Source organism: Neolamprologus multifasciatus, chromosome 19, assembly GCF_963576455.1.
Source record: "Neolamprologus multifasciatus chromosome 19, fNeoMul1.2, whole genome shotgun sequence".
Classification (NCBI taxonomy): domain Eukaryota; kingdom Metazoa; phylum Chordata; class Actinopteri; order Cichliformes; family Cichlidae; genus Neolamprologus; species Neolamprologus multifasciatus.
This window is the reverse complement of record NC_140457.1, coordinates 29,280,608-29,298,370: the sequence shown is the minus strand read 5'-3', so window position 1 is coordinate 29,298,370 and position 17,763 is coordinate 29,280,608. Positions and strand designations below refer to the sequence as shown.

Genomic DNA, 17,763 nt, shown 5'->3' with positions numbered 1-17,763 from the left:
GGTTTATTTTTCCCGAAGTGTTCTGAACGCAACCATGTAAGTCACGTGACTGACATCAGGTGATCAGTAGTGCTGATGGCGGAACTAACTGAAAACATGGTGGTTTTACTGAGTGCATTAGCTAACAAGGACTGCCGAAAAGTAAGTCGTGAAACGCGATTTAGTTTTCTAAATGTCCACCAGAGCCACGGGCGATTGTACCTCGATAAATACGAAGATATGTAACTCAATGTTTTATATTTCTTTATGAGAACTCCGATATTTCAGCGAAGGCGTTTGTTTAGCAGCCCACATATTTCTTCTGATTGTTCTCGCTACATGTGTTATCTGAATGAGCATCTAGACCTGTAGCACCATGCTAATAATGGGGTGGCTGCAGCTTAGGAATTAGAGGCAGGTGTCGTGACAAGGTTGGTATCCCCGACAGAATTTGATCCCCCTCCGTCGGGAGCGCCGGGCTGTCCAGATGTCGGGCAAACAGTGTCCCTCATTCTTGATTTTCTGTTCACAAACACTTCTTATAATGACTAACTACTCCTGAAATTTTGAAGGTTTTAGCTCTTTATACAGTAAAGTTACAGGAGGAAGCAAATAATTATCAGCTGAAAGTTTTTCGATAACACGTGAACACAATAAATGTGTTTTCAGTTGTAACCCACAAACTTAACGGTAACGCAACGACTTCCACAGCCACCTGTCCAGCGCGCGCTCCCGACGCCGGGGAAGCAACCTACCTTGGCACGACATCTGTCATATACTGATCAAAGGGAACATGTGTTTGTATAAAGAGCGCTTTGAGTGGTGATGGGTCAGATGATACCGAACCGTTGGTGCGTGTATCAAGCACAAAGGGTGGAAGCCCGGTGGGTGGATTGCTGGAGGAAAAGTCACATGACTGATGTAGCTGGTGATAAGGTGTCAAATTATATTTATGGGGAAGTGCAACTTTCGACTCATTTGCATCCGTGCTGAGAGGAACAGAGGAGCCTCTTTGGTGCTGTTCATGTTTTTCGCTCGTCATCACCAGAAGTGACAAAAGTACAAACTTTCTTTACTTCAGCAGAAGTGCAGATACCTGCGTGAAAAACACTCCAGTAACACCTAAAGTACTCGAAGTAAAAGTGAAAAAGTGGAGGCTCAAAGTAAGAAAGTACAAAGTAATATTATTATTATTATTATTATTATTATCATTATTATTATTATTATTATTATTATTATTACATGAGGGTTGTTATATAAGGGTTGGCAATATAGCCACAAAATCATATCGCAATATTTCAAAGAAATTTGCAATAATGATGACATGTCTGAATATAAAAAAATAAACTCATTGGGGATTGCAGCTTACAGATGGCAGTGTTTATTAGTGCAAAGAAAATGAAGGGCATTTCCATCCTTTTACTTACTGTGACTGATGACACACTACCAAAGAGGAAAACAGAAAGACCTAAGAGGATAGGATCAGGTTAGGGACGGGGTGAAGCACATGATGTCCTGCTGCAGCCCCTAAAGGCAAGCAGTCAAAAGAACAACACAGTAATGTCAAATATGTATAAATGAAGTTAATGGGCCTAGTAGAATGTTTCATGTGTGGCACCACCAAGCGCCAAACTAGGATCCTCACAGAATTTCCTTGTGTTTAGCTGTGCCACAGGGTGGTGGATGGTCTGTGTGGGCGGGAGCCTCCTCACAGGGGGGATTACAGCGCCACCTGGAGCCTGCAGGAGTGGCTGCAGCTGCTGGACTCGCTGACAGCTCTGTTCCGTCTGGCAGTGGTCAACAACATCTCTGATGAAGTGGTGAGAAAGTGAAACAGGTTTAAAGAGGTTGGGAAGGATATGAACTGGAGCGTGGTTTAGGTGCAATGATGTTTTCTGAGTACAAACTAGCCCCAGTTTGGTGCATGCAGTCGATCGGTCCTTCACTCAGCATTACCATCCATCCAAAATGATAATACAGCCATTTGTGATCAAAGTTGCTGCTAAAAAACACGATGAATGAGCAGGTGGGAATAGCAGGTGTGGGAGTGAGCTGTAGTCAGGAAGTAGAGCAGGTTGGTGATTGGCTGCTTCAGTCTACGTGCTAAAGTATCCTTGGGGAAGGTACTGAACCCCAGGTTGCTCTCTGATGCAGTCACTGGATCAAAAGCGAGAAAGGTGAATATAAAATCGAAGCATGTTGTATAAAGCAGTGTAAAGCTCATGTAGGTTAGACAAGCACTATGTCAGAACGAATCTATTTTAAACAGCTGATTCTGTTCAGATTTTACTAATGTTACATGTCATGAGTCAGCTTTTATGAAACGGAGACTTTAAATGTTTGGTTTCAACCATCAGCATGACCCTAGTGTAATATAGGAAGAAAATGTCTTTACTTTTAATAATAGTTACAGTTCAGCTCCATGTATGGTGAGCTTCCTTTAGGTGAGATTTTCAGCTCTCCTCTGGCCGATTGTGTGCAGGTGCTGTCCCAGTTGTCAGATGTGAGCAGCAGCCAAGCTGAGGTTGTGTTGAGTGTGCTCAGAGCAAGAGAAGAGGAGATCCGCGGCGCCCTGCTGGACAGAACCAACGCCATCTCCTCTGCTACTCTGCAGGACTTTGATTGGCAACTTAAGGTGACTCGTTATTTTTCAGTATGAAGTGGAGATGTCATCTGAATTTCAGGAGCGGGACCACTCCTCCTTCACGCCGCCTCAGGCCTCAGGCTATAGAAACCCCCCTTCTCCAATACCTGCTGTTCTCATTTTCATGCCCCACCCTGCCCCCCCATCTTTCCCTGTCTTCTCCTCTCTTCCTTTCCTTCATTCATTTCTCGTTAGTACATGGGGATCTGCCCGCACTGCAAAAACAGCAATACTTGAAACAAGCCAAATATTCTTAAATCTGACAAAATTTTCTTGTTTTGAGCAAAAAAATCTGCCAAATGGGGTTAAGGTTAGGTTAGGTTAAGGGTTAGATTCTAGTCAAGCAAAAGTTGCTTGACTAGAATTCTTAAAACTAGCAAATTAACCTAACTGCCATATGCCTTTTAACTAGACAAAATAGTCTAAAATGTATGCTTATTTGAAGAAAATGTGACTTATTATAAGTAAAAGACGCTTTGATATTTAGAAAATCTGTACCTAAAATGAGTATTATGCTTTCTTGAACAAGCTGTTTCAGACATGTGCCGCGGCCCAAGAGCCGTCGCCAGTCCCCTTCGAGGCCTTCCCCAAACCGCAGCGCCATCACACTTCCTCATCGCCCATCGTTAGCCAGGATGTGGTGCCAGCTAGTGAAACGGACTTCCTGTTTACTGCAGATATCGTTCTAATTTAAATATCACTTTGTAGCTTAACATTCAAAACTGAATGAAAAGAAGCAAAAGCATCTGAATATTTACAGTTGTGGATCTCGACCCGGCACTCCCAGCACAGGAATCAGCTCTGTTTAAAAAGTCTGATTCCTGTGAGTGCTGCGCAGTAGAGGAGACTCGCTCAGCTTTAACTGCTTCTCAGTCTAAAATAGAAAACATGTTTTGAGTTATTTCACACTTTTTTGATTACTACATATTTCCACATGTGTTCGTTCATAGTTTTGATGCCTTCAGTGAGAATCTACAATATAAATAGTCATGAAAATAAAGGCAAACCATTAAGTGAGAAGGTGTCCAAACATGTTACTGGTAGTGTAGTCATGGGTTTCTGTGTGTACCAACACGACCTCTACAAAACCCAAGTGATGGCCTTCACCACACTGAGAATGGCACAGGCTCTAAAACTTAACAACTGAACAAACCCAGCCTCGTGAAGCAGGTCAGCTAGGATCTGAAATATTACGTTTCAAATAAATTAGCTAAATGTTTTATCTTTATTTTGTAGTTTTGACATCTTAGTCTTGATTGAGTGGGTGTGTCCAAACTTTAGTAGTTTTGCTTTGTGGTTTTTGATCAAATAGAAATCAGAACAAGTTTTTTCCCCACAGAGGTGGTTATCACTGTTTCAAATGATAATATGAAATTTAAACTTTCCAGATAGTTGTTCATGTCCATGACTACCACCATATAAAACTTTACTGATAAGGGATTATATGGATAATTTTATGCAATGACAAAAACAATTCTAAACAAATATTGGCAGAGCACAGTGGCCTGTCAGCCTGTCAGCAACGCTGGGATCATTTATAGCTCATGTTTCATTCATGTAGAAGGCAGTTTTTATCCCACTGATTGGTCAAAGACAGCCGCACGAGTCAGTGAGCTGACTTCTTAATATTTCTGTTTATTCTGCTAGCATTGGTTTGACAAAGATCAGATTTCCTTGTAAGCACAGACATTTCATCTCTTCTATGTTGTTTTTCTCGTCTATTCCTCCAGTTAGCTCTGTCCAGTGATAAGATATCATCTCTCCACACGCCTCTGCTCAGTCTCAGTCTAGATGTGCGAGAAGATGGAGTCCTCCGGCCCGTCACTGTGGAGATGAACAGAGATGAGCTAGGCATGCTCATCAGTTCATTAGAGTCTGCTAATAAGGTAAAACATATTAAATGCATTAGAGATATATACACACTACTATATACACTTTTCTTAGGAGTGCATATAGTACTATGGCCCTTTGCAGCATCTATTTAAACATATCCAAGTATCTTGGGTGTGAAGTTATTTCCAAAGTTGTTGTGCAAACAGTAAATATTTGCACTTCCTGCTTGATCGACTTCAGAGTCACGAGAGGGCTAGAGCCTCACGCAGCTCCAGATACACCCTCGACATGTGGTCAGTTTGTGTTCACATTCACATCTACTGCCAGTTTAGGATCATTAGTTAACGTAACACGCTTGTCTTTGGCCTGTGGGACAAACCAAGAAGTTGACACAACGTCCTCAACCCAGTCGTAATGATTTAATGGTCTTCATGTCTTGCAGGTAGTGTTGCAGCTGAAATGATGGAAAGATTGTGGATTACTAATCTCCGTGAAGACCACAGAGCATCCAGAGGAGGGATATTATGTTCCTCAAGTGTGTGAAAGAGGAGCCCCCATATTTTGGACAGGGTCCTGCAGGTTCCAGCCATAATGATGTGATGAATGTTCCAGCATGTACTGGAGCAGTTGGATACCTATACTTTGTTTTTCTTTTTTAGTTTTTTGCACCATGTTCAATAAATGTTTATTTTGCATTTTGTACTGTTGAATTAAGTGGTGTTTATTGATTTTAGCAGCAGTATTAACTGACATGTGAATCCAAAGTACCATAAAGAGATCAACTAGTTTTCCCTTCAAGAGGGAAATTTTCACTTTTATGTGTATTTTACAGTCTGTTTAATTTCATTTTGCATTATTGAAATTGGCACTCCCATATTCACACATTACTAATCTACATTTGGTATCTAAAATGTAACAAAAGTGAAGAGTTTAAGAAATGTTTTACATCAAAACTACCTGCTGAAGTTCACACCAAGCTCCGTAATGGGAGGGAAGGTGATTTCAGTGACTCTCAGTGAGTCATGGTTGCTGGTGCCAAACGGTCTAAATATTTCAGAAACTGGGATTTCTTTCAGGTTTACAGAGAATCACCAAAGTAAAGAAAAATATTCACTGAGTAGTAGTTCTCTGGGCCTTATTGATGCCAGAGGTCAGAGGAGAATAGTGAAATTGCTTTGATATGATAGAAAGGCAACAGTAACTCAAATACCCATTACAACTGAACCTGGACACAGCAGCAGTAGACCTCCATGGGTGCTGCTCCTATCAGCTAACAAAGGGACAGTGAGCCTGCAGTTTGCACAGACTTACCAAAACTGAAAGATAATGGTGATATTCTCCAAAAGTTGATTCTGTTCATCTAGACGTTTTCAGTTGGAGAAACATTTTGTCCGGTGACTGGATGGATGATTGAGATGCATCAAGATATTGCTGATATCGGTGCCATAAAAGGTGTGAGGGATACTTCTTTGGCACACTTTGGACCCATTAGTGCCATTTGAACTTTAAGCAGTACATTGTGTTGTTACTGACGGTAATTTAATCACCACAGTGTACCCATCAGATGGGGGCACATCATATGACAGTAATGTAGAACTACTTTCACTGTACTCAACAGGCTCCACAGTCACCAGATCTCAGTCAGTTAGTGGACCTTTGATAATACTGGAGTGCTGTCATGGATGTTCAGTTCACAAATCTGCAGCAAGTCTGAGATTTGTTTTTATTCTAAGCTGAACCACAGTTAAAGAATTATGAGGCTTCAATTCTGTTTTATTCATACAGACCAAATCAAAACAACAGTCACCTCAAGGCGCTTTATATCATAAGGTCGACCCTACAATAATACTTACAGAGAAAACCCAACAATCATATGACCCCCTATGAGCAGCACTTTGGCGACAGTGGGAAGGAAAAACTCCCTTTTAACAGGAAGAAACCTCCAGCAGAACCAGGCTCAGGGAGGGGCGGGGCCATCTGCTGCGATTGGTTGGGGTGAGAGAAGGAAGACAGGATAAAGACATGCTGTGGAAGAGAGACAGAGATTAATAACAGATATGATTCAATACAGAGAGGTCTGTTAATACATAGTGAGTGAGAAAGGTGACTGGAAAGGAAAAACTCAATGCATCATGGGAATCCCCGGCAGCCTACGTCTATTGCAGCATAACTAAGGGAGGATTCAGGGTCACCTAGTCCAGCCCTAACTATATGCTTTAGCAAAAAGGAAAGTTTGAAGCCTAATCTTGAAAGTAGAGATAGTGTCTGTCTCCTGAATCCAAACTGAAGGCTCTGCCTCCCATTCTACTTTTAAATACTCTAGGAACAACAAGTAGGCCTGCAGAGTGGGAGCGAAGTGCTCTAATAGGGTGATATGGTACTACAAGGTCATTAAGATAAGATGGGGCCTGATTATTTAAGACCTTGTATGTGAGGAGCAGGATTTTGAATTCTGGATTTAACAGGAAGCCAATGAATAATAATAAAAACAACACATAGAACAATCATATCTTATCAGTTGCAAATCTTAGCAATATATCTAGCTAACAATTAAAGGCATCCACTGGGTGGTCTCTACTGGCTCGTTGCTCTTAAGGAAGCGGCTTGGGAGCAGGGCTAATCAAGGGCAACAGGTAAATGTTTTACAGGTCACTCAGGCCATGGAAGAAAGCATCACCAAGTGTTTTTTCCTTCCACCCTTCAGTCCACTGAATAATCCACCACTATTTGCTTTTGCTGCAGCAAATTGTACATGCAGTGAGCGGTTACATCAAAGTAGGTGTTTTAACAAACACACCCTTGGTTAATAAATTTGACATACGACAACTCAGAATTTGAGTTCATGACAACCTGTGCTCATTGTAGGATTCTGCCTGTCAAGAGACTGTATAGGTTATAGGTTAGTGTAGCAAAATCTGAGGTTCACACGTTCAGTGAAGCTGCTTGGAAACTAACATACATTCGTTAAAAAACCTTGAACTTTTTCCATCTCACTGGCGAAGATTTCAGGTGAAGGCCGAGCTGCAGATGAAAACTCATTTTGACAACAAATGAAGGGACACGCTCATTCAGCTGTACTTCTTTAGTAGGTGATTGTTCTGTAATTAACCAGCAGACGGCTCATGCACATGAGGTAGGAGGGAAGTGCAGACAGCTGGGGCAAACTGACACAGGTGCAGACAACACAAAGAAGCAGGAAGTAAAACCAAACAGACTGGACAAGAGATAAATGGCTCCGTGAGAAGCAATGTCAGGAAATGAGAAGCAATAACTAAATAGAGGAACAAAGACACAGAACTAAACTAAACATATTCACAGCAGGAACACTGACTAATTTAGCATATTTAGTAGGAAGGGTAAACTTGGAAGGCTTAAGAATCAGGATATAAAGATATAAAGATTGGAAAGGTTCGTGATTTGGATTGTTTGAAGATAAGATTTCATTTTTAAATCACAGTGAAAATTGCTAATCTATGTGCTCTGATTTCCAATTCCTTCTTTGAATTAAACTAATTTTTAAGATGCAACATATTTTGGATATGCAACATCAGTTTAATTGCATGTGGAGTTTGTGATTTTGCAGGATGACGGAGCATGACTGGAGCTAAAGGAACCTTTTCTCTGTTTTCCAGACATGCTTGAAGACCCTGCCCACATCACTGACTTCCTAAAGAAGACCACAGACAAATCATAAAAACCATGACTGGTAACCTCAAGCATATTTTTTGTTAATAATGAAATAATAATTAGTTATCAGCGAAAGACAATAACTTTATTGATCCCAGAGGAAAATTCATATGTCTGACATTGAGCTCATATGCTATCCCATGAGAACTGAAAAGCCCGAGAGCTGTGGTGATTTTCTGTATCTCTGGTTTACCACAGACAGAGAGAGTCTTCCAGTACGAATGTTTTTTTGTTCCATAAAGATGTTATAAACTGGGTGATCAGAGTTATTGACGATGACTTCTAACGTCTTTCTATCACCTCCCCAGGCGTGTCCAGAGTCAGCTTTTCTCGCTAGCTTGTCCACCTCTTTGCATCCTTCTGATGCTGCCTCCCCAGCAGACTGCAGCAAGTTTCATTTATCATAGACAGATAACAACAGGACATCATTACCAGCTATGAGATCCTTAGACTCATGGCACTCTCAGTATTGGACATAAACAGAACATAAGGGAACATGTTTGTAATGGTCTTAAGACCATTACAAACATGTAATGGTCCCTGGTCTTAAGAACATTATTTCCACTGCTAATTAATTACCGTTGAGCTCAAAGGTCCTATTAATAAACGGTTAACGAATGTGTATTTATGAAGACGATTTGTGAGACTGGTAAACTTACGATGGTCTTTCGTTCTACACGGTGCATTTCAAGCTCCTGTACCCATCCGTCTGTAAACTGTACCTGGGCTTGTTGCAGTGACCTGAAGTTACTAAACTTCATGAGTGTATGCACTCACTCCAAGAAGCGTATGATTATAAATAAGAGCGTGGTGAAAGTTGGGCAGCACGCTAACGTATTTTGTCCACTCTGTGTGCTCGTAAGGGTCTAACCCTTTCACTCCTTTGATTTTTTCCTGGTATCTTTTCTTTGACTTTTCATCAAGTCTGTCTTTGCACGGACCGACATTGTTCTCCTTTGTTTTGTACAGAACTCTTTTGGGGCACAAAGAAAAAGCAAGAAGGAGAATGAACGTTTTGCGGTGCTGCATTTGATGCGGTACTTGGATTGTTTTGCCACGAGTTCCCGGTATGCAATGCGCGAAAGTCACGTGGTCTGTCAATCTCTATTGGTTGCGCACAGACAGATTGGTGTGCAGACGGCAACCTGGATCTCAAAACCGCCAGGACAAAGGAGCTGGTAGTCGACTTCAGAAGGAGGAAGTCTGAGCTGCAGCCCGTCAGCATTAACGGGGAGTGCGTGGAAAGGATGTCCATTTTCAGGTTCCTTGGTGTGCACATAGACACAGACCTCCAATGGAGCTCAAACACCTCGGTGGTTTTAAAGAAGGCCCAGCAGCGTCTCCACTTTCTGAGAATCCTCAGAAAAATGGACCTGAAGAAGGATGATGATGATGCTGATCGTCTTCTACCTCTGCTCCATTGAAAGTGTGCTGATGTAACACATGGGGACACTAAAGCAATCGCGCCAGAATGTCCTGCTAAAAAGAAAGATTCTTTAAAATACAAGGAGGAGCAAGCGAGTCAGATACCACGGGCATAGAGATAAAGCAGGTCTGATCAGAAACAGTTTATTACTGGGCCAGGGAGCACAAATAAAAACACCCTTAAAATGTACGTAATAAAATGTTGTCAATCTACTAAAACTAAATAAAACAATTCTAAAACCCATAAAACGACCATTTTCTACATTCACTAAAACCCTGCTATAATTACGCCACATGTCCATTATGGGTCCATCAGCAGGCCAGGCTAGAGCAGAGTCCACGCCAGCCCCGTCTTCAGCAGACAAGGAAGAGCCTCCCATCTTCTTGTCCTTCCACGGGTCCATCATATCCCAGCCCAGCTTGCGCTCTGCACCCGAATCCATCGTGCGACCACAGCTCCCCTTGCGTCGGTGTCCTGTAACAAACAAATAGGGGCCAGAACAATGGTCCCAGAAGCGGCCCTGGCTCATGGCCATGGCGACCCTTTCCCAACCCAGCTGCACCCAGTAAACAACAGTGGAGACTAGTGATGGGACGTTCTGTATCGAGGCTTCGAAGCTTGTGTCGAGTAATGGAGGGGGCATTTCGCGCGTATCGAGGCTTGCTTCATTTATGGGAGGAGCTGAAAATGATGCCGTCCGAAGCCTCGCTGCCCGGCTGTACCACGTGACTGGTTCATGAAGTGGTTTGAACTTTGCCGCGAGATATGACAGCGATACAAACCCCTCAGACTTCATTCAAAATGTGGGTGTTTGATGGAGAGTTGCGGTTAGTGAGAGTTTGGAGGTTTATGAGAGAAAGTCAGGAGAGAATGGAGCCAGCTAAGAAGAGGAGGATGTCCTCCCCTGTGTGGGAACATTTTCATCTTATTCCTCCCAACAAGGTATGTAAATTTCTACAGAAGATGTATTTTCATAATACTGATGGTGCAATACAATTTATGTTAAGCAGCTTTACTTTTGTACAAGGTGAAGTGTTTGCTATGTGCAGGGAGCTGGGATATAACAACACCTCATCCATGCTGAGGCACTACAGAGCTTTGCATGAGAATAGGGGAACACCGATTATGGAGCAAGACCAGGTGAGCCATCAAATGCCATGATAATATAGCATGCAGTAATGTTACTAAATGATATAACAATATTATACAGCTGTAATAAGTGACGTGTGTGATATTTATATTTGTGCTTTGTTTTTATTGTCTTTCCTCAGGAGAACAATCTCAAATAGATGAAGACCTGGTTACCATGGTGATCGAGGACTCCCAGCCATTTAGCATTGTGGAGGACAAAGGATTTAAAAGATTTGTTAAATCATTAAATCCTAGCTATGTTCTCCCCACTAAAAAGGTCATAAAAGCAGTGAAAATGTAGTTTTTACAGAATAAAATGTGGGCAGGACTGAGGCTCAAAGCCTCAGTGTGTAGCTGTCCATACCTGAACGTTACAAAAGCACAACTACTGTCCCCACCCCACAGTAAATGATCGTTTCCATTTTAAGCATTTCCAAATGACCATTTTCCATACTGCCAGCATAAATATACACAGTATACTGTGTATACAGTATACTATAATGTGTAGCCGGTCCACAGTGGATTAACAACTATGTCACATAAAACACTAAAGACCATGCAAATAAAATGACACTCATAAATAAACTAAAAATCAGAATAAAAACAATATACAAGATAAATACACATTTCCACTGTGTGACACTGACATCCTGCATCTGTGTATGGTTCTCCAGCTGCACCACAGTACACAAAAAGGCACTTCAGACGGTCATTAAAAAATGGCCCAAAAAATCATTGGACATCCTTTTCCCTCCGTGAAGGACCTGTACAGCATTCGCTGTCTCAGGAGGGCGTGCAGCGTCCTACAGGACTGCACACACCCAGGACACCGGGTGATTGCGCTGCTGCTGTCTGGCAGGAGTCAGACTGCTGAGGTGCTGGACAAATAGACAAGAGGTAAGCCGGGGGTTACTTCTTGACATCCAGCCTTTTATGTTTAAAATGATACAGAGTGCAAAGTTTATCTGTGTGTACTGCAGTTAATAGATTATATGTTTCGTAGGAAAATATCTAAGTTGACAAGCAGGAGAATAAAAAAACACAAGTCAAGGGAGGAGCAGTGAAATGTTTCTAATACCTGACCTGTGTGTGTGTGTGTGTGTGTGTGTGTGTGTGTGTGTGTGTGTGCTGGGGTGGTTTGTGGAGTGAGGAATGCAAACATGGCACTGTTGTGTTTTTTTATGAGAGGAGTTTTCACGATTTATTATTTAATAATTGTCAGGTCTGTTTTTTCCACACAGTTTCCACCCCTGAGTGGAGTGGCGGCATACCTGCGTGCCTCCACGCCTGCTGGCAGTTGAGCTGTCAGTACTTAAGACCAGCGCTCACCACTACTCTCTGCTTACCTACAGTTAGTTCTGGTTGTCACTGAGTATTCATCAAAACAGATTTTTTTCATGGTGGCTCCGGATCCACATGCGGCTCTTTAGTCCTGATACTGCGGCTCTGCGTGGTTTGTATTTAGCTGAAGTGTATTTTATTTATATTAGTTCTTTTTTAACTTGTAGTTCTAAATTGTTAGATTATTTTCATATTGAAATATAAAAATAAAATTATATTCTATTATTTTTTCATCGCTCAAAATAAGCGTCACACTCGTGGAAGCCGGTGTACCCGCCGAAACGCCGTGCATTTATCGAGACTTTCAATCCCAGGTAGGCCAATTATGGATCTTGGGATCCACATTATGTCAGCGGCTGTTCTCCACCGTGAACTATGTTCCAAACAAACACGCTCACGCCTCACAGACGACAGCTTACAGTCAGTTATGCAGATAGATAAACTCCTCGACAACTGACAGGTGTATCGTCCCTTTTATTGACGCTGCCTTCAATTATCAACAGAGTGAAAAAGCGATGCTTTCTGTAAAACAACAAAGAGGATGGGTGCAGATGTTTATCCGAACATGCTGAGTCAGTCTTTTCTCAAAGTGTGCTGCATTACTAACTCACAGCTAATAACAAACAAATCTTGGCATGAAAGAACTGTAGTGACTCCTGCTGGTGGGAAGAAGAACTACACCAGCACACTCCCCGTCTGACATCTATTGGATGTCATCACCATCTTTAAGGATCAATGTCTCTATTAGTATTTCGCAGCTGGAGTACAGTCTCTGTCACTGGTCTTAAGAAGGTTTTAGATGTTGCTCCAGAAGTGACCTTTACCCCAATCTTTCTGACATGTCCTTTTTGGCTAGGAAAGGTCTCAACAACCACCTTCATGGGCCAGTGGTTTCTTTTAGCTCGACTGTCCTTTAGAAGAACTAGATCTCCCTTTTGAAGATTTGGACTCACAGATTGCCATTTTCTTCGCTCTTGGAGTGTCGGCAGGTACTGTGTTTTCCAACGGTGCCAGAAGACATTTGAAAGATGTTGCACTTGTCTCCATTGGCGTCCGAACAAATCTTTATTGTCAAAGTGCCCAGGTGGTGTAGGTGGTAATCCAGTTTTCTGTGTAAGGACGGTAGCAGGCGTTAGAAGAAAGGGGCAATCTGGATCTGACGAGACTGGTAGTAGCGATCGAGAGTTTACAATAGCGGTTACCTCTGCTAGAAGGGTAACGAGAACCTCATGGGTCAACAGGCAAACTGGGTTGACAGTTAGCATAGAGTCCAGTATGTGCTTCACGATGCCGATCATTCACATTTCAACTTTTAACTATTTAAATTTTCAGCTTTTTCCTTTTAAACAAATTTAAAGTGAAACAACACAAAACACTGCAAACCACAACACAATTAAATATAAATTAAAATATGAAAACAAAAAGAACATGCATATTCTCTGTCATATGGACCTGCATGAATAAACTTTCTGAATCCTTTATCATCCACAACTGAAAATAGTTGTGGATGATTACTATACCTTTCTAATGTGACGTTGTTGTCCCTGGCTCTCTTTCTCTCTCTCTCCTGCTCTGTTCCTGTGCTACTGAGTGTATCTACAGCCCCTCCCCCCTCTTCCCACCACAAAACACAAGGCTCGCGTGGGGAGTGAAGCGGGAAAAAGTGAGAGAGAGAGAGAGAGAGAGAGAGAGAGAGGGTAAGAGAAAGAAAGAAAAGGAAAAAAACACGGTTCACGTCAAAGAGCCGGCTCTAAGAGCCGTTTCGTTCGCGACTGACACATCACTGCTGTACGCACGCAGCCGGCTGTAGCTTTGCAGCTCACAGCCCGACACACGCCAACACAACAGCAGAGAGAGCACAGACGTTAAGGCGGCGAGGCGTGATTGCGGGTGCCGCTCGGGTGCGTCCGCCTCCCCTGCAGCGGCGCTGCAGACCACGCCCCCCCACACACATTAACCTGGTAAAATACATATTTAGACAGAATTTTGCAAATATCTATTTTTCATCTTTTAGCAGCATAGAGCTTTTTTTCCAATTATTTTTAAAAGTCAGGTCAAGGCTCCAAAAGCACAAAGGAGATATAAGGGCGGCGGCTCACAGCAGTTTTGTTTGCTGGATCATTTTAGTTCAGCTTTCCTTTTGTTATATTTCTTTAAGAGTTCAAAATGTGTTAATTACTTAAATAAAATGTAATTTTCTCTGTAGCACTTCATGGATTTCATAAGCAACACACCGTAGTTGTTCACACAAAGCATAAAGGTAAAAAACAATAACAGTGTTATCTTCATCTTAGATTTCAACAAGTATTTGCGGCTCCGTGTTTTCTTTTGCGTGGAAACCGGCTCCAAACGGCTCTTTGGTGTTAAAGGTTGCTGACCCCTGGACTAACCCATGTCTACCCAACATCTGCTCATAAACTCTGTCTACTAACATCTGCTCCAGTTACCAGTTACATCTGCCCTCGTTACCAGTCCCATAGTAAAGTAAAGTCCTACTCTCAGCTCCACACTCCTGCCTTCTTTCTCCCTGCCTCCGAGGTTTTCACCCTCTCCTCCTGTGTTTGGGCCAACAGCACAGTTTCCTTGGACAGCATGCTCGCCAACACACCGGAGGTTGTAGTTGTTAACCCGAGCGCTGACTGACCCAATACAGGAATCTCATTCTTGTTGATGTTTGATTTGGCAGAATCCCACTGCTGACACAACCCTCCCCTTTTGTTTGGGCTTAGGACTGGTGCTATATTTTACATGCTGCACCTTTAAAACACACGGTTATAACGCTGGATGGCAGAGCTTCCAAATGAAGCTTCCCTGTCCTCGTGTTTTCATAGTTATTTGAGTACTCTTTATTTTATTAGAGCTGTAGGTAGTCTCTCTCAGTTTTCAGTAGCTCACACTCTAAATTAATATTAGTTCTTGTTGTTGTAAATAAAGAGTTTTTGATAAATATGCTCACCAGTGCCTCAGTGAGTTTTCTCCATATCAAGTGTTTTTCCCAGGTTGGCCTCGGCCGTGACATTAATAGCAGCACCGTGTTTCCTCATCTATTCAGCATGTCAAACAGACAAAGAGCACCGCACCAAAGCAGTAAACACTTTTATTATGAGACACAGAAACTGAATATTATTATGATTGGTTTAAAGCTGGTGGGAAGCAGCAGTTTGGTTTCTCCCCTTATTTGGAGTTGGTTCCCACCCTTGGATCATCTTTCACCTTCTGGAATAGACAGAAGAAAAACACCCCCTCTCTTCATGCAGCATGTATTCTCTGGGGTATTTTTCAACTAGACTGATAATGCTCGGGTGTGGCATTCTCTTCAGCACTCTATTATTATATTTATTTGTGTAGTAAAAGATAAGACATACATGTGTGATTACAAACTACGAGGTAATTGTGAAATATAAAATAATGAGGTATATATGTATTAAAGTTTTACATTCGAACACACACAGCCCAGACCTTGTCTGAGGTCAGAGCGACGAATGATCATAAATGAATTATATTGAGTCTGTTGTTAGCAAACACAGAGAAAAAGCATCCCCATGTAAACAAATTAAAAAGAGATCATGTTGAAATGGATGAGAAAATATATTCCTCTGGTTTGACCAGATTACATGAAGGAATTAATCATAGATCATGTTAGAGTGCAACAAAGAGAAGAAGAAAATGTGATGAAGTGATTTTAAAGTTTTTATTTTAAATCATGTATTTGAAAAGTCAGAGAGACGAGGCGTAAATGCTGTAGTGATGTCAGACACCAGAAACTTGGTGGTAAAAACCTGGATGGTGGTTCAGGATTAAATAAACACTTTCTGAAGCTTAAATTATGCCAAACAATTGACGAACAACAAAACATGTCTGCATAATCATTTCCAGTTCCCTGGAGGACAGCGAGGAGAGTGTGGATGCTCTCCAGGAATCCACTGACCCTTGCTTTGTCATGAAGAAGGCCCACAGCTCCAGTTGAAATTCTACATCGGGAATTCCAATCGCTAAGGGAATGTTTGGAATTCCGCCAACAGCAGGTGGAAACACTCACTGCTGAAAACGCCTCGCTACGAGACTTCGTCATGTGACCCAGCTCAGTGAAGAAAGTAAAATAATAATGATTTTAAATAATAAAAGACACTATAGCATGAGCGATCCCCTGGTGTTTTCAGGCATCCTGGAATCTGCTGAAGAAGACGCAGAAGTTTCCATTAAAACCTTCATCAAGACCCACCTGAAGCTTCCACAGGACGAAGAATAACACATTAGCCATATTATATTTACATTACCAAAGTGAGATGACTTTAGTCTCATGAACAACATTAGCTAATTGTTATTTACTAACTAATCTTAAATGACTGTTCAGTATAGAAATGAAGCCCAACAATCATGTTTTACAGTCCTGTGGTTTCAGCCTCAGCAACAAATCACACAAAGCTCATGTAGAAACAAATGTACAAAATATGTTCTCCTTCATTTCTGTCAAACAAAGCTGTATGAAACGTTTCCAGCTGTTAGTATCATGGTTGCTAGGCAACCTGGGCAGCACGACGGAGGCTAGACCGTCCCATTTCACAAGCCTACAAGCCTCGCACTTCCGGCCTCAGCAGTCTTTGAGTACGCGGGCCTTGGGGACGGTTAAGGCTGCGGGCCTTGGGGACGGTTAAGGCTGCAGACCCTGAATTGGGACACAGCCTATGGTTGCAGCTTTTTCAGACTTCAGACAGAAGAATATTTGGCTAGTAAAGCTATGAAGAAAGAGCCCAGATACTTAAGGGCAAGTAGAACCAACCTAACGGTGCCTACCTTCTACAGTCGCATTCCACAAATATTTTGTCACGGACCCGGCTCTGGGGACTCGGGGTCCGTGGGCAGTGGGGACTACAACTGTTGTTATTATTATTATTCCATCCATCCATCCATTCGCTTCCGCTTCTCCTTTTCAGGGTCGCGGGGGGCGCTGGAGCCTATCCCAGCTGTCATAGGGCGAGAGGCGGGGTACACCCTGGACAGGTCGCCAGTCTGTCGCAGGGCCAACACACAGGGACAGACAACCATTCACACTCACATTCACTCGCACATTCACACCTAGTGGCAATTTGGATTATCCAATTAACCTATCCCCACAAGCTGCATGTCTTTGGACGGTGGGAGGAAGCCGGAGTACCCGGAGGGAACCCACACAAACACGGGGAGAACATGCAAACTCCACACAGAAAGACCTGATGGTGGAACTGAACTCAGGACCTTCTTGCTGTGCGGCAACAGTGCTAACCACCGTGCCACCGTGCTGCTCTATTATTATTATTATTGTCATTATTATTATCATTTGGTGTGTCGTCTGCACTGCCTCCTATCTCATCCGTATGTAGGCAGGTGTGTGTGTGTTGCTGTTTTCTGTGGCCACGTTACAGGCACCTTCAGGCCTGGGGGGCGTGGCCTGGCTTGAGGACTGGCCACGCCCCTGCTCCTCATCTGGGCTCGTCGGGGGAGATGAGCGATGGAGCTTCCACCGACGGTGGTTTATTGCGTTTGACTTCTTTTTTTTTTTTTTTTTTTTTTTTTTTTTCCCGCCTGTCCCATTTGGTTCTTTAGCCGTCAGAATTGTTGTCTGAAGACCAACAAGGATACCCAATGGATTTATTTTGCCAAATGGATCATCATGGCATTGCCGTATTGGTCCATTTGATCGACCTTTGTTTTTATTATTTATTTTATTTTCAGTTGTTACAGA

The 17,763-nt window shown here is 42.4% G+C and overlaps 1 protein-coding gene across 1 annotated transcript; it reads left to right on the top strand.

The window, feature by feature from the left end:
* The first annotated feature begins 8 nt into the window (after positions 1–8).
* On the top strand, positions 9–6,981 carry commd8 (COMM domain containing 8). The gene is made up of 5 exons (XM_085143417.1): positions 9–141; positions 1,644–1,799; positions 2,462–2,614; positions 4,354–4,509; positions 4,899–6,981. Exons 1-5 carry the CDS (start codon positions 76–78, stop codon positions 4,917–4,919), a joined length of 552 nt encoding a protein of 183 aa, XP_084999543.1. The 5' UTR covers positions 9–75; the 3' UTR covers positions 4,920–6,981.
* The last annotated feature ends 10,782 nt before the right edge of the window (positions 6,982–17,763 follow it).

What these genes read in the sequence shown, in the direction of transcription:
- commd8 (XM_085143417.1), top strand. Translation starts at nt 76, where the DNA reads ATGGCGGAACTAACTGAAAACATGGTGGTTTTACTGAGTGCATTAGCT. An exon ending in CTAACAAGGACTGCCGAAAA is followed by an intron (nt 142 to 1,643) that starts GTAAGTCGTGAA and finishes CCTTGTGTTTAG; the next exon opens with CTGTGCCACAGGGTGGTGGA. An exon ending in CATTAGAGTCTGCTAATAAG is followed by an intron (nt 4,510 to 4,898) that starts GTAAAACATATT and finishes CATGTCTTGCAG; the next exon opens with GTAGTGTTGCAGCTGAAATG.